General features: G+C 34.5%; 3 protein-coding genes and 1 non-coding gene across 4 annotated transcripts; 2 read left to right on the top strand and 2 right to left on the bottom strand.

Moving 5' to 3' along the window:
* Positions 1 to 985: 985 nt before the first annotated feature.
* On the bottom strand, positions 986 to 4,579 carry LOC142525124 (endoglucanase 10-like). The gene is made up of 6 exons (XM_075629292.1): positions 3,944 to 4,579; positions 3,164 to 3,447; positions 2,383 to 2,820; positions 2,034 to 2,175; positions 1,779 to 1,945; positions 986 to 1,546 (listed from the first exon to the last, which is right to left on the bottom strand). Exons 1-6 carry the CDS (start codon positions 4,251 to 4,253, stop codon positions 1,214 to 1,216), a joined length of 1,674 nt encoding a protein of 557 aa, XP_075485407.1. The 5' UTR covers positions 4,254 to 4,579; the 3' UTR covers positions 986 to 1,213.
* Positions 4,580 to 5,450: 871 nt separating this feature from the next.
* Positions 5,451 to 7,399, bottom strand: LOC142525421 (putative diphthine methyl ester synthase). The gene is made up of 6 exons (XM_075629710.1): positions 7,128 to 7,399; positions 6,932 to 7,056; positions 6,493 to 6,722; positions 6,306 to 6,345; positions 6,070 to 6,161; positions 5,451 to 5,963 (listed from the first exon to the last, which is right to left on the bottom strand). Exons 1-6 carry the CDS (start codon positions 7,275 to 7,277, stop codon positions 5,761 to 5,763), a joined length of 840 nt encoding a protein of 279 aa, XP_075485825.1. The 5' UTR covers positions 7,278 to 7,399; the 3' UTR covers positions 5,451 to 5,760.
* A 25-nt stretch (positions 7,400 to 7,424) lies between these two features.
* TRNAS-UGA (transfer RNA serine (anticodon UGA)) lies at positions 7,425 to 7,507 on the top strand. Its single transcript has one exon. It is a non-coding gene; the product is annotated as a tRNA-Ser (tRNA).
* A 4,345-nt stretch (positions 7,508 to 11,852) lies between these two features.
* LOC142525298 (uncharacterized) lies at positions 11,853 to 13,986 on the top strand. Its single transcript, XM_075629549.1, has 2 exons — positions 11,853 to 12,550; positions 13,224 to 13,986. The coding sequence occupies exons 1-2, from the start codon at positions 12,004 to 12,006 to the stop codon at positions 13,874 to 13,876; spliced, it is 1,200 nt and encodes a 399-aa protein (XP_075485664.1). The 5' UTR covers positions 11,853 to 12,003; the 3' UTR covers positions 13,877 to 13,986.
* The last annotated feature ends 2,728 nt before the right edge of the window (positions 13,987 to 16,714 follow it).

The following is a 16,714-nucleotide window of genomic DNA, read 5'->3' as shown; positions in this document are numbered from 1 at the left end:
AATAAAAAGCTAAAATGATCTAACAAATTTATTAAAGTCTATTCCAACGTTATTAGATCATGTGAATTTCTGGAATTTTAATGAAATTTGACATCATTATGATGATTCAATATCTAAAATTTCACAACATCCTAAAAAACAGTATAGAAAAACCCAAATATACACGCACATACATAAAATGAGGAAATATTCTTGCCGACAAATTTGGAAGCTATTGTAGTAAAAAAAAAAAAAAAAATTAGAGTCAAATTGACGTGCTTTAATTTTAAATTTTAAATTTTTTTAAAATTTTTGGGTCAAAATTAAATTGAGTTGAAAGTGATCAATCTTAGTCCCCCCCACAAGAAATATAGTATCAACGGAGACTTTGCATACTTTCGCCAGACAAGAAATTAAATTATCGGGTGGTATGATAAAGTTTGCCCTGAAATTCTTGAGACTACTATTGAATTGAGAGTATTGGATTTAACTAAATTATTGTTGCATGTGTTCAAATATCAATTTAATCTCTTCATAATTTGTCACTTTAGTCCATCAATAATGATAAAAAAGACTGTATACACACGTATAACGTGTATTGAGTAACTAGAATATATAAAAGCGCATCTATGTATTGACTTGATCAGTGGGAAAATCGTTGGCACTCAACTACGTGTAACATCCAATTAAAACCATTACCGTTGAAAATTTTGAACAATGGAGATTGACTTTGTCTATACAGTGCGTGCAGTTGACACTTTTGACTAACATGATGCTCTAGCCCTTATCCACTCCCAACATTTTTATATTATAATAAATATAAAAATATTAGGAAACACTGAAACTTGACTATTCACTTTTAGGAGAAAAAAAATCTTAAATTGAAAAAAAAAAAAAAGACGAATTGGGTTTAGCACCCTAACCTCGCCCAAACCAGCCGAGGTTAGATTGAGAAAAAAGGCCTTTCTTAACGCACAAATGCATACTTCTAAATAGATAAGAACAGAGAACAGTGTCAATTGCAAGTCAGTGCGCATTGTGCACAATCCAATCTGCTAAGGAGACAAGCCATGATTGAAACCTAATAACCAAATCACACTTTCCTTTCCACACTTCAATTTTTTTTTATTTTTTTGAAAGGAAGCCCATGAAAGGTTGGCTAAAATGGTTACTAAATAAATTCAAATTTAAGACATATTTTTTTGTAAAAATATATATACACACTCAAATTTCATTAAATGAACGATAGAACCACAGATGATTTGGTAACCAGACCAGAAAGAAGCCCAACAATGACAGCACTGTTATACGTGCTCGGTTCTCCCTGCATAGAGTTGTTTCTCGAATCAATATACGAGTCATTAAGAAAAGGACCACCAACAAGTGCTCCAATTGCAATGTTAGGATTCGGTTCATCTGAGTCAAGCCACTTGAAACCGTCTTTGCAGCCAGTTGTAGCGTCTGCCGGAATCGAGGCTCCTCTGTGGTGGACATATTGTGGATAGTTATCCCCGTATCCCACGAGATAACTCATATTCATAGGATTGTTTCCTAGGACATATTCCAGCTGTGAAAAACACATGAGATGTGAATATATGTATATATATAAACACAGAGCAATGTGAATGATCTATCGTCAAGAAATGATGGACTCATTATATTGTGTAGCTCCAAAGAAATGATGCACATCTACTATGGGATTAGTTCAAAAGATTTTCATTGACCTGTTACAAACAACTATATCTTCTTGTACAAATTGGTGAAAAATTACCATGATGGTATAATGACTATACGAGTACCTGTGAGATTGCAAACTTCCGGAGATCCAAGGGCGTAAAATAACTTCCACTGCAATAAATCTTTGTAGTTCGAGATGTAAGCATGTAATCGCTATAAACCACGGCTAAGAAAGCCGAAGCCACAGGATGCTGGAGAGCATTCCATTCAGTTATCCATATTAAACCTTCTGTATTTACAAAACATAAGGAAAATTGAAACTTACAACTTCATGTATGAGAATGTGAGTTGGGAAAGAAAGTAACAAAGAATATTACTTTCAGTTCTGCTGGTTGTGCCTGTGCGTGGATCGGGTAAAAGATTGCACATGACAGCCTCTGCAGACTTCCTATACCTGAGGAGGATTTTAGAATTTGAAATATCTTCCGACCCAAAAAAATTAACCCTCGACAGCAGAACCTGCACAAGGTACTCGTTGAATTTGCCATCAAGCCTTCAATTTCCCAGAAACGGTTGGGGCTAAGCTCAAAAGAAAAACAATATAAAAATTTTTGTTCCCAACACAGATGAATATATATGTGTTCTCTTTCATTTTAAAAGCAAGGAAATAACCATTTTCATCCATTCTGCTATAGTTCTAGATGTTACTCGACCCATGAATAATACCTGAGCACCAGCCAGCTTGTTATCCCAGCTAAACCATGTAGGATTTCCCCAATTAGCGAAATCTTCCCCATTTTTCCCAGTCACGTAGTCAAAATAAAATCTCTCCCCAGTTGCATGATAGAGCCAACTAGCTGCCCACAATAGCTCATCCCCATAGCCAGTAGAATTATAGAATTTTTGCACATTGGGAATGCTGATGCTGTAAGATTCTCTATATCGGTCGGCAAATGTGAACAATTGTTTAGCATGCTTCAGAAGTAAAATGGAATAAGAAGAGTCGATGACCTTGAACACTAGAGATGCTGATGCCAGAGCAGCTGCTGTTTCAGCGGCAACCTCAGTTCCAGGGGCAGAGGCATTCACCTGCGTCAAAGGCCGTTGCTTTGTCATGTTTTCAGGTCGATCCCAACACCTATGATCTAGTTTAGGATTGCCCACCTGAAAAATTGTTACAGAGCATTACTTGGGTGTCTCTCGACTAAAAAAGACAGTTTCAAAGATGGGGGGAAAATCGAACGAAAACAAGCTAAACCACACTTGTTTTCTCTGCTTTCTGGTCAGAATACTGTTGGACCAAATGAATTGCTAACTATTTCAACCCTATTCCAAAACTCAGTTCATCCAAGTACTTCATTTTCCTCTAACTGAAACACAGCCTTATATTAATCAAGTTCTTACATAGTTATGGTGTGTAACACAAATTAGGCATTTCACTAGGCTTGGGGGCCATGCAAGTGTTAAACTACGATAATCCTCTGATTGTGGAAAAGATTGAAAGAACCTGAATATAGAGGACATCATCAGACGGATGAGCGATTACGAGGTAGTCTGTGATCCACTTGAGTGAATCTTGAGCTGGTTCCAATTGATTCACCGCTTTCATGTGGTCCCCATATTCAAGAATCGTCCAAGACAACACTGTTGCAGTGAAAGCCATGGGGAATCCAAACTTCATGTGATCCCCAGCATCATACATCCCCTTCGAAAGGTCCAATTTCACCTCACTTCCATCTTGCAAACCCGAATCCCCTCTCCAAGGTATCTTATTATTCTCCAATTTCCCGGCTGTAATATATCATGAAGTGAGTCCCAATATCAATAAAAAATTTAATTAAAAAATGAAAAATCTTCTCTTGATCCAAATGATGACAAAACTAATCTAGTCTTTGTTTGGTTATCAGGCCTAGAGAAAATTCCAAACCCAAAAACTAGATTATTAAGTGGCTAACCCCACCAGCCTTAACAATTCCAAATTGTTATGGAAGCTGATGTGAGATTATTACAGTGTTTCCAGCAGACATAACAATAATAGCCACGTAAAAGCGACTTGACCTGTGTTTAAACAATACATGGAACTTAACAGGTAAAACAACATTCAATAACTAAGCAATACACTAGCAAACCAATTAAAGAACCAAATTTCATTGATAATATAATATAAGCTTTCTGAGCATGCATCCACCAAATTCTGGGTGGATCCTTGTCACCACATCAATACCAACACAAATGCATCCAATCGTATAAAAAAATTCAAAAGTGAAACGAAAAGACAGGAATGGACATTTTTGGACGTCGAAAAACTGCATTGCAATTCCAAGAGCGTCAGCGTATTTCTTTGTGATAGCGCCAGGATGGCCGGGAACAGGGGAGGAATCAGGTTCCGATTCGTACATTTTCTGTGTCACGGTTACGAAAATCGCAAACCCAATTGCACCAAAAACCATGAGCACCAAAAACCAACCGCACCACCCTCCGGAACGTCTTTTATCCTCCATCCTTTTTAAGAAATCAAAGAAAAATATGAGCTTGATGAGCTTTCTGTTGCATGAATCGGACAAGGAATGCCGTTTCAGCTGACTAGATCCAAACATGCGAGGATTAGTAGGTTATTTCTTGGACCAAATTTTAGAATATATACACTAAATAAAAGTTACAAGGAAACACATGCAATGCGCAGCGGGGATGTAAAATACAGGAGGAATTTATTACGAGGAATCTTTCAGAAAATTTTGAGGAAAAAATGGAATCTTGACAAGGTTTGACAGGATAAGACGAGGAAAACCGAAATGTAAATATGAAAGGTCTGATGGTGTTGAGGTCTGGGTGAAAGATGGGATTTTTCTTTGAAAAGAAAAGGGCACCGACACATGTTAACGATAGTTCCTCTCCTCCTAGGGATGGATGTCAATATCATCCCAATCATAAGGTAGAAATGGAGAAAACTTTTTATTCGATTAAATAAATAAATAGTTTAATATATATATATATCATATATGTGTGTATATATATATATATATATATGCGCGCGCGCACATGATATTGATTCTAATATATTTTGTTGAATAATATTAATACGATGAAATGAAATAATTTATTAACATATATTTGATATTATTTTTATAGAATAATGATTTTATAATAAACAATTTCTAATATTTTATTATATTTTCTATAATGTTTAATTTAATAATTTTTATATTAAATTTTTATTATTTATTATTTTCAACAGTAAATATTCATATCAATGTTGAAATAATTCAAATTTGAGAAAATGCAACTCCGAAATATATTGAGATAATGACTAAATTGAATACGAGATGAGGATATGAATGAAGACAGAGATACGTATAATAAATGGTGACAGAGAATTTATTATCATACTCAAATCCGACCCATTGTCATCCATATCTCCTCCCAATTTCATGCATAAGGATCCATTGAGGCCCATATAACTAACTCTATATATAGCCATTTGTGAAGCTCCATCTTTTTCCACACGTTTTCATATTTTACAAATGCATAACGAATATAAATTGGTCAGTGACATCAAACGAAGCAGAAGAATTTAAAATGTTTTGCCTCATAAGAGCGGAACTTGACCATTGAATCAAGGAGGCTGAGAGTTCATATAAAATGGGTAAAACATTGTTCTTTACTTTTCGCTTCTTTTTGGGATGACAAAAATAAACCCATGGGCCATGATGCCAAAAACCACAAGACAATTAAAGGGGACAACTGGATTGGATCCTTATATTTGATGTGGAGGCCACATTTAATAAGATAATCCGAACGAAATGTGGTCATATGGCTATTAAAAACTGAAGATTACAGTCGAATATTTGGAAAAATATGTATGATTCAGAATCCCTGAAAAAAGAACGAAAAAGTTGTTTCCAACCAAATAACAAGGGGAAATAAAACAATAATCCGCTTAAAATTTTTATATCCTCCCTTTGGCGCAGATCCTTTCCTTACCGTAAATTAAAAAGGTTGTCGGGAAACCCTTACCAGAACAGGGACAGGGAGGTTACACGTCTGAGATAGTAAAACAAAGATAACATGTGCGCAACAAAATATACCACCGTTGCTGCTAAAAAGTTAAGTTTGCTTCAAAATTTTGTTGACTCTGTAGAATTCGAGCATTTCTTCTTCCAATGGATGAGTTTCCCCTACTATGACAAGGCAATGCAAAGGAGGCCCAAAATCTTGAGTCAAAAGTTGTTTCATGGATCCTGCAACTATAACCTGATCTTCGCAGCCTACTCGTGCTAATCCAACACAAGAAGTGTCTTCATTATACACTGCAATTTGAGACCGAAACATTACCAGATTAAATTATTCAAAGAAGTGATTCGTCAAATTTCACAGGAAGAAAAAATAGAATGTGGCAAGTGTTGGAGAACATACCGCATTCATGGTGATTTTGCCCCACCTCCAAGAGCTGTTCAATTGCAGTGTTTATGGTCATAAACCTCGGTGGCTCGTACACTTTTTTACCTCTGAAATATAATCAGAGATAGAAGTATATGACAATCCAGCTGGATAATGATTGCATGCAAAATTTGTGCTATGAAATAACATAGAAATGCATATAAAAAAAGGCATCTTCTTTTAGTAGGGAACGAATTTAATGTATCTCTAACCTGCATAATGATTCTAGGGATGGTTCCTTCACTCGAATATCTGCAAATATTCACATAATGGTATTGAGTATTACACATTTAAGAACACAAGACCATAATCCTTTTTTTTCTGGAAAATAGAGCATCCGATCAATTTTACAAGCTATAAATTTTATGCACAACAGCAATACATGACTATTGAGTGTACCTAATAAGCAGAGAGTATGCAAACCAAGTGTTCGATTTCTTTTAATTTTATCGTAAAAACTATCAGGCCTCCAGGTATCGGTGAAAAAGGGTATGGAAACTGTCTCCCCATACCGATAGAGCTGTAAACCACATACTCCAATAGCATTCATCACTGATGCATTGTGCACCACCTTAACGTCCACCTCCAACTTCTTGGCTCGAACCACCAGATCGGTATGAGTTGTCGCACTGTATGAAATTTCACAACAACAATCAATATATTTCAGCACTGCCAATGTAGGTTACGCGGATGCAACTTTTATCTAGAACCCATTAAATTTATAGTCTTGACAGGGATAAAGACATCCAAGAAAAGACATCCAGAAAAGGTTCGCAACAGCAACAAGAATTCACAGCCAATTTGAAAAAAATAAATCAATCAATCTAAAATTAATTACCCGAAAGGATCACCAACCACCAAAAACGCCACATCAGAAGACTGAGCTTCTAACAGCATAACATCCGCCTTTTCCTCTACCATTTCCCTATCCGCGACTGTAATCGATCTTCCATAAAAATTTTCCTGCGGATACTCCAAAGATTCAAACTTTATTGCAGAAAAACTCCATTAAATCAAGAAAAAAGGGAACCCACCAGAGTTGAGAGGCCACCGGAGGAGAGACCGAATGAGAGAAGAGAAGTATATGCCTCCATGTACACTTTGCTACATTTACTTATTGCTTCAAGCCCTCTCAAGGTGATGTCTTTCTCGTCCCCTAAACCTAATCCTATAATATACAACATCCCTATTGATCTGTATAGTGGTATGATTCTCAACTTGTGTTAGGATTTCTGGTTTACGCGGTGACACAAGACGAGAGCTGTTAAACCCTAGAAAAATTATAGTGGATTATAATATAATATATGATAGTATTACTTGAAGCAAGAGAAGTCGATATGTCCGAGTGGTCAAGGAGACAGACTTGAAATCTGTTGGGCTCTGCCCGCGCAGGTTCGAACCCTGCTGTCAAACGACTATTTTATATTCCAATTGTTCTTTTTCAAATTTTCTTTGGGACGGATTTAATAATTTTATTTTTTATCCCCTCCAAGTATTATAGTTATTTTTTATTTACCATAAAAATATTATATAATTAGGCAACGTATATTATGGAACAACCTTTAAAATTCAATGTTCTAAATTGGTAGAGTAAGTAAATATTTGATGAATGATCACAAATTTGATTTTTTCTATCAACATTTTTTCGGACGAACATGTTGCATAATGACTAGTTCAAATATAATTCGTTCTTAAGTAATAAAAACACACACATTTATCTTTAAAATATGAGGTTTTGTGCAACCTCCTCTGCCAATTCAAATCATTATTTAGATCAGTTTTAAAATTAACCACGATAAACCAAAATTAATAAAACCAAATCTAACACATTTTGTAAATATAAAAACCATACAATAGTCTTGGAAAAAATTTAAACTTATTATGAGTTTCAATCATAAAATATTATATTTGAAATTTATATATATTATATTTGATATTTATATATAGTAGCTGGAATAACCTGGGCTCGAGTATTAGTAATTATAAACGATGAGATAAAAAGTCGAATGATACTTATAACATAATTGTTAATTTTGAGCTCCAGATATTGTATAATTCGAATCAAACACCGGATGAAACAATGATGATGAGTCTTATCCCACGTACCAAACATTTTTTATTAATAAAAATTTGAACAAAATGCGGGTTTGGGGAGAAGTAAGGATAATAGCATTCGCAAAGTTTTCACAAGGCGCTGTATAAAATTAATGGGCGTATAAACACTCGCTACAAAAAAAAGGGCACTAGCGACGGTTAAAACGGTGAGGCGACGGTTTGGCGGTCCGTAACCGAAGGTCGCGTCGCCTTCGTATAACGACGGTTTCTCAATAATCGTTACAACTAGCGACGGTTTTATTAGAACAACACCGTCGCTATTTAGCGACGTTTATTTACAAAACCGTCGTTTTATTAACCGACAGTCTTTCAAAAAATCGTAACTTAACGAAAATAAAATACTACGTTAAAATTCATAAATAAACTATTATGCAAAAATTAAATATTAAATTTTCTATAAAGAAAACACCTTAAAAACCTGAGTGCGCAATATGCACATCCACGTGACACTGGAAGATCACACCAACAAGCAAATCTACGAAATTAATACGAAAAAATGTTAGTACAAAATAAAAAAACCGAAACTGCGAAAAAATTGATAGAGTTTCGCTACTACCAGAGAAGAAAGGACGAAAATCGCGTAATGTTCGCCAAACTTGGTATATATAGAGTCATAACGACAATTTTTTTACAAAACCGTCGCCATCAGCGACGGTTATAATAAACCGTCGCTCATAGCGACATTTTGAAAAACCGTCGCCGATCCACCGTCGCTCATAGCGACATTTTGAAAAACCGTCGCCGATTTGGATCGGCGCCGGTTTTTCACAACCGTCGCTATGTGCGACAGTAATAAAAAACGGTCGCGATGAACGACGGTTCTAAATAAACCGTCGCCGATAGCGACGGTTAATGTAAACCGTCGCTTACTTTTAAGCATCGTCGCTAATTTGTCCTATCACCATAGCTAACCCAACCATTTTTTATGTACTGATGTGAACTATTTTAGGCTACATTTAGGACAGCCAGTACAACTGTTTAATATATCAATACAAAACTATTTTATAATAATAGCACAATAAAAATTATAACATTTCAAAGTTAATACCATGAAGAGTGACGCGGAAGAGCGAAATCATTGTTATATTTTTCATCAGTATCTCGTAGATTAAATTGATTTTGAACATTTGGATATTGACGTGCTTGTCCATAGAGATATTGATTAGATTGAGATGACGAAAATTCATTAAAATAGGATATATGACTGATTTTGTAATAGTGTTTCGTCACGACGATTATAGTATCTGAATCCACAATACACGGTAGAACTATCAGCTATAATTGAAGATCTATACTCGGGACCATGACATCCAACACCGATTTACCGTTGAACTTTGGAACGCCAATGGCCGTTCTCGTTCCGACCGCGACGCGGCCGTTCTCGTTCCGACCGCGACGCGGCCGTTCCGACGAACCATGGCTTATTATACTAATGTCATAAAATTTCTCACAGTAAACTTCTCCAAATATTATTTATTAAAATTATCTCAATCGAAAGCTCTTTTCACTAAACTTGATTATTGAAGTACTCTCAATTTGCTTAATCAATACATTATGTGTATTTTGAAAAAGATTATAAAATGTTTGCTCATCTAGGAGCAAGAAACTATGATTTACACTCTATAATATTTTTTTAATGAAAAAAAATGTGAAAAAAATGCTTTCTGTTACACTAACTTGGTGTCTTTTGGTAGTTTACTAATAATATAATTTTATATTCACAATTGAATTATAAAATGTACAACAAGAAACAAAAAAATATAGTCCCTATTTTGTGTTACCCCATAACAAATGAAATTTTTTGTTTTATTTTATACGCGTCGCTAATCCAACCGTTTTTTTGTAGCGCCCGTGGAAGAGGCAAATTGTTGTGAAGTCACGCAAAAAAACAAAACAAAAATGAACGAAAAAGGAAAGAAAAGATTGTTGTCTTCATAATAAATATAAGTTTGCATAATAAATATAAATTAAAATATTTAAAATTGTGTGCATTTTTTTATATTCAAAATTCCAAGTTAACCGAAAAAATAGTGAAATAAGAATTTTTTTTAACCGCAAGGAGTATATTTTTTAATATATATTTGTAATGATTAAAATATCACTAGTCAAGATGCATAAGAAGACAACCATACGAGAAGACCAAATTAAATTAAATGTTTATCTCCAAAAACTTTTTGTTTGGGTGTTATAATCTTTTCGAGTCTATAAACTATTTTTATTAGTTTTAATATTCGATGTGTGATGTCTGTAACATAAATTAAAATGTATAGTTCATCGAGATATATTTTTTAATAAATTTATTTGAGATGGAGTTTGTCCCTTTATTTGAGTGCTCGTGTCATTTGCGTTTGGTATCTATTAATGCGTGAATATCAACAATCAATAGCTTCCAAAAATGTGAAGGAAACCCAGTGAGGAGATTATGGTTGAAGAACAATTGGCAACTAGCAGCTACTTCACATGAAAACGTACCGAAAATGTCATCGTCATTAAAGACACCGTCGCAGGATCTTAAATTAACTACTGCAAATCTTTTATTAATTGCTTTGGCCCGAGGGATTTCTAAGTGGATTTTGTGCTGAATGTGATCGAGAAATTCATTCCATTAGCATTTTAGAGTTGTACCCGATTGACAAATCAATGATGTTTGATGTAAGTACGTATGAACACGCATAATTTCACTTGAACTCACAACTACTATTTAATTAATAGTTAGCTAGTTTTCAGTCTCAATCAAATTAATTTAGGTCAGAATAAGAAGGCGATTGGAGAACCACCTCGATAAAATTAAAGCTTTAATTTAACAAAGAAAATCCTTATTAAATTAACGAGTTGCGAAAAGTTGGGCAACTAATTATTGGTGGATCGCAGGATAATTAAATCAAAATTTCACTCACACACACACACATAAATAAATAAATAAATAAATAATATATATATATATATATATCTCTGTGTGTGTGTCGAAATTTTGGGACATTTCTTTAAACGAAAAATAATTATAAAAGAATTATATACTTTTTAATTCGGATGCTTAATTACTGCCCTATCGGTCAAAACTTTAGATAATCATACGTGATTCTTTCTCGAGTGGCAAATATTATACGAATGATGTTACATGTATGTCGATTTTTGTATACTAATTTGTACAACACAAATAATTCAATACTAAAATTAAATTTGTCAAAATCTCACTATATATTGAATACAAAATATTAATGGTTGCAAATATCGTTTTAAGGATATATTAATGGTACATTTATCATTATTCATATTATCCGGACGAACTAGTATTTTGACTCTGTCAAGTGGTGACTGAGATTCTTGTTCATTTTTCAGGAGGTTTTGATTGATTATGCATTAAAAAAAGAACAACTTTTAAAACTTTAATTCTAAATGAAGATTATTATGATTTATAGTGTTGTTTCTTATTTTATGCATTAAACTACAAATGGAAAGCAAATATAAGCCACGTAATACAGGCCATGTTAGCCGCCCTGCAATTAATTTTCACACGAAAATTTATGAGCATAAACCGATCATAAATTGATAAATATGGGGAAAAAATTATTAATTAATATTATTAAATTTGAATCGTTGACCCATGGGCCATTCTATTTCGGTCATTCCCACACTAAATGAAACTTTCCATACAAAAAACTAAAAAACAATTTCCCAATATTTTGCAGAACATCTCTCTTCTTAAATGTGCGTGTGATTATTGTTTCATGAAAGAAACAATTCTTTCACATATTCAAGTGTACCCTTCTCTTCCAACTCCTCTCACTTATTTTCATGGCACTCCTCACTTCCATACCAGAAACTAAATCCGAAAAAAAACGCCAATCCACGCATCCCAAGCCCAAGAAAAAGAACCAAATAAACAACCACCCCACTTCTTCATGGGACCAAATCAAGAACTTACTCACCTGCAAACAAATCCAGGATTCCAAAATCCATGATCCCTCCAGGAATTGTAATACCACCGTTAATCCTATTTACTCCTACTGCAGCTCCACTTGCACTTTCAGGGATGTTGTACACGGCAACACCAGGGTTGCACACCGCTCTGATCACTCGCCGGAGGGCAGCTCTGTGGGGCAGGAAATCAGGTCTATCAGCAAGAAGAGTACTGGCCATGGATCAGTGAGATCCGGCGGTTCGGCGGCGTCTTCCGGCAGAGGCATGCAGTTAAGGAAGCTCTCGGGATGCATTGAGTGTCACTCCCTTGATCCTAGCAGGTATCCATTGGCAAGGACAACGATATGTGCTTGCTCCGAATGTGGGGAAGTCTTCCCAAAAATTGAGAGCTTGGAACATCACCAATCCATCAGGCATGCGGGTAATCTAAACTTTACTCTTTCCTTTTTCATAAATTAAAATATAAAATGATATATATAGTCGAAAGCGGTAAATATTCTTGAAAGAAGAGTTCTCATTAGATTTTGAAAATTGTTATTAAAAATCCTTTATATTTCAGTTATAATATTTTTACGATATTTTGAATTTTTCATGACAATATTATATTGTTTGACAGATGAAAACGTACAATGTGATGGGTAAGATTTGAAATGCATGCATTAATTGTACTCCTTTAATCTCTTATTCAGAATTAATTACCTGGTTTAATGAACTGAATCGGACCTTTTTCACATCGAGTCTTGGGGATCGAATATGTGGCTATGGTAAAACAATCAGAAAAGATGAATACGCTGGCACTTGTACTTTCAGACCATATACACTGTATTTGGGACCAAATTTTTGGTGCCCGAATTATGACTAGTTTTGTTTTGGTCTACTTTGTGTTGGGTTCCAAATTTTGAACAAGTTGATTGATTCAAAGATGATGATTTAGAAAAATAATTAGTTTGAAGAGGCTTTTAAGATATTTAAAATAAATTGCCACAATATTATAAATTAAAATTGTAAATGTATTTTGTAAATTAATTTATAGCATTTTCTTTAATTTTAATACCATATGGATTCTTCGTGATTTCACAATATGATTTTTACAGTGTCTGAGCTCGGCCCAGATGATTCAAGCCGCAACATAGTAGAGATAATTTTCAAATCAAGCTGGCTTAAAAAGAACAATCCTATCTGCAAGATCGAACGGATATTAAAGGTCCACAACACGAAACGTACGATCCAACAGTTCGAAGACTACAGGGATACGGTGAAGACACGCGCCACCAACACCTCCAAGAAAAACGCCAGGTGCGCCGCCGACGGAAATGAGCTATTACGGTTCCATTGCGCCACGATCACATGCTCGCTCGGGGCGCGTGGATCGTCCAGCTTGTGCGCCTCCATTCCAGGTTGCGGAGTCTGTACTATTATCCGTCATGGATTCGAAGGGAGCAAGGTGAGTGGAGTCCGCACCACCGCGAGCAGCGGCAGGGCTCACGATAGTCCGGGCTGTTCGGTCACGCGCCGCGCTATGCTGGTATGTCGTGTGATCGCGGGGAGGGTGAAGCGCGTGGCAGCGGAGGATGCGGCGGTTGACGAGGATGGAGCAGCGTCGGTGGCTGCTGGCTCCTTTGATTCCGTTGCCAGCAATAATGGGATGTACTCGAATCTCGAGGAACTGCATGTGTTTAATCCAAAGGCAATTTTGTCTTGTTTCGTGGTGATCTACAAAGCACTCGACACTCGAAAGTTTTTCTAGACGGAAAATTAGATCGTTATCGTTTAAATACAAAAACTCGTTTCATGTTTGATGTTTTAATGTCAGATGAATTATAAATCAACAATTTCGATCCAAGTATCGAAAAATCACCAATTTCGATTTAAATATCGAACATGCAACTTTTGTTTGTACATTTCGTGTGTATTGCTAAGTTTGTATTCTTAATAGTTGGATCAAATTGCTTAGCTTGTAATAGGTTATTGCTATGTAAAATCAAATACATTCAAACACAAACTAAAAATTCCAGATAATATAATTTCCTGGATACCTGGGGATATAATTCAACTTTAAATCTTTCAAATTTTGAAGTAAAAATTTTGTAGAAAATTCATGTTTCATCCTCGTGTATCTATCTATGCTACATATAATAAATACTTGAGTCATAATACAGACAAAACGATGTTTCCCCTGAGATCGATCTTGCCACATGAACCGACCAAGTATATCGTTTTCGACATATCGAAACAAATTGAAATAATATAAAGGTCTCAATTCACCAAAAAACAATTTAATTAAATTACGATGAATCATTTGCTGGTCTCAACAACTCATGCATGCATCCATGTCATGACATCACTGCACACACAAGAAATCAAATAAAATATGTTCCATGTCGTGTTGCATATTTTTCCATGTCTGCTTGGCCCGTTGCTATAAACTATACATATAGGTATATATATATTACACGACTAATTAATATGTTGTCTTGTGTACGATGGTAACATGAATTATTTGCTCCTATAAGTTAGAAAATGAAGAAAAAAACAATTGTTCGATTATGATCACAGCTACTAACTTGTGATATTTGTCGGCCAGCTAACGCTAGAGGAAGGGCTTCCTATAGTCGATCAAATTATATTTAAAGCCTCAACTGCAATATAAATAATCGAGTGACAAAACATAGAATACGTAAAATATTAAATAATTTAATTTTTTTTAAAAAATTATGATCTCATATCCTGCATTGGATTGGCCCTGCAAACTAATCTTCCACTTGAATTCGTTGTAACTAAGATTCGTTCGTACTAGCAAAGCATTGTTGACCTTTCGTGGCACTGTCATGCAACGATGATGTCTTTATAATATTACAAAAAAAATATTTTAATTTCATTTAGAATGGATATATTTTTCTTTGGAGGTATATTTAATCTATCGAGCTATACATTGAAATTATTAATATAAAAAAACCCGAGTATTTTTCTAAGTTTGGTCTTCCCGTTCGAACCCGCATCTTGTTTCATAATATGTGTAAGTATAGCTAGTAGATAATCAATTCATTTTTTAGAAGAGTTGGAAGCTCTATCGATGGCCTGATTCTATATACTGACCAAATGTTAGAGGTAACTCCCCATATTCTGCATTTATAAATATTGGAATGATATTTTCTATTCATGGAAACCTGCTGAATTTTTATTTATAGGAGTCAAGACATCGGGAAATCAATAATTTTTCGCAAATGTTTAAAACAATGATTATAGATTTTTAAAAAAATAAATAAAAACAAGTTCACGACTTTGTAAAAACATGCATAATCACTTTTTCTGAACATTTACAAACACTACCGAAATATCTAAGTAAAATTTAAGATTATAAAGATTGAAACAATTGTACTTATTAGAACTTGCTTACTTACACATTCCCAAGCTTTCAAGGTAAAATAGCATCTTCGAAGAACTTTCATACGCAGATAACTTTGATGTTGCGTTTGGATTGAAACATTCGAAGCTATGGATTTCAAATTCAGTTTGATTGTTTGAAAGAATTTATATTTGAAAATTTTCAAATTCATCCATTGCTAATCTATATTGATATAATTTTAGTATGATGCATTTGAAATGACACTCATCACCCTTCAAATCAAAATTTATAATTCAATCGTAACCTAAAATAATTTATGTGTGAGTATTGTTATAAATTACAATAAATTAGTGTTTTGTGTCTATGTGCAAATTTGTAGTATGCCCAATGCAATTCTCCCTGCAAAACCCAAAGTGCCCAATTTATGTGTCCTTGTCAGCGCATGTGGTTGTCAAATAAGCATTTTCCGCTAATCAATCAGCTAAGGTTCTGGCAAAAAAAGTACTGAAAATTAAAAAATTTCAGTTAATGTACTAAAACTGCGAATTGACTTATAAAACCATTAAAACCTGGAGTTTCAGAAATAAAAACATAATATTTTCCAACAAAAAAATAATGGGGTGGAAGATAAATTTCAAACTACTGTAAAAAAAAAAAATTGTGTAGCACGTATGTTTTTTTGAGGAGTTGTTTGTCAATCTCAACTCTTGGGAATACAAAGACACAAGTAGTTATCGATAGCATTCGCACTATTGTTTTGCAGATGAATTGTACAAAAATTTAAAATAGGAGCCATGGTGGGCTAGTTTAAACCAAATACAGTAGTCCGACCCTTATCTGGTCTTGGTAAAATTCAAAACTGCGAAGTTCCAAATTTAAATAACACACGGGCCCAATAATACTTGTCGCGAGTCCAACGGGGTACAAAACATTATCCCGATTTTCGTCCAAATAAAAATATTCATAAACTTCAAATATTTTTAAAATACAAAAAATTATCCTTACTAATTTAAAAATGTGAATTTTCTAAATTAGATAGTTAATGTGTTGGTGGCAAGCCTCAAATTTTTCTTTGTCGATTTTGATTGGACCAGGTTCAATTTCTCGAATATGATTGCAATAATATATACTATTGCCACATCATATCATATTAAATAACGAGACCATCTAATTAGTCAATTTTGTGAGACATGTTTCTGATATAACCTAACTCATGCAAAAATATTATTTTTCATGTCA

This window comes from Primulina tabacum, chromosome 14, assembly GCF_025594145.1.
Source record: "Primulina tabacum isolate GXHZ01 chromosome 14, ASM2559414v2, whole genome shotgun sequence".
In the NCBI taxonomy this organism is placed as follows: Eukaryota; Viridiplantae; Streptophyta; class Magnoliopsida; order Lamiales; family Gesneriaceae; genus Primulina; species Primulina tabacum.
The sequence above is the reverse complement of the archived record's forward strand: the minus strand, read 5'-3'. Positions and strand labels throughout refer to the sequence as shown.

Coding starts and splice junctions, on each gene's coding strand:
- LOC142525298 (XM_075629549.1), top strand. CDS start 12,004: ATGGCACTCCTCACTTCCATACCAGAAACTAAATCCGAAAAAAAACGC. Junction 12,551..13,223: donor CCAATCCATCAGGCATGCGG/GTAATCTAAACT, acceptor TGATTTTTACAG/TGTCTGAGCTCGGCCCAGAT.
- LOC142525421 (XM_075629710.1), bottom strand. CDS start 7,277: ATGTTGTATATTATAGGATTAGGTTTAGGGGACGAGAAAGACATCACC. Junction 7,057..7,127: donor CCGGTGGCCTCTCAACTCTG/GTGGGTTCCCTT, acceptor GAGTATCCGCAG/GAAAATTTTTATGGAAGATC. Junction 6,162..6,305: donor TCCCTAGAATCATTATGCAG/GTTAGAGATACA, acceptor ATTATATTTCAG/AGGTAAAAAAGTGTACGAGC.
- LOC142525124 (XM_075629292.1), bottom strand. CDS start 4,253: ATGTTTGGATCTAGTCAGCTGAAACGGCATTCCTTGTCCGATTCATGC. Junction 2,176..2,382: donor ACAAGCTGGCTGGTGCTCAG/GTATTATTCATG, acceptor TACCTTGTGCAG/GTTCTGCTGTCGAGGGTTAA. Junction 1,547..1,778: donor GGAAGTTTGCAATCTCACAG/GTACTCGTATAG, acceptor TGTTTTTCACAG/CTGGAATATGTCCTAGGAAA.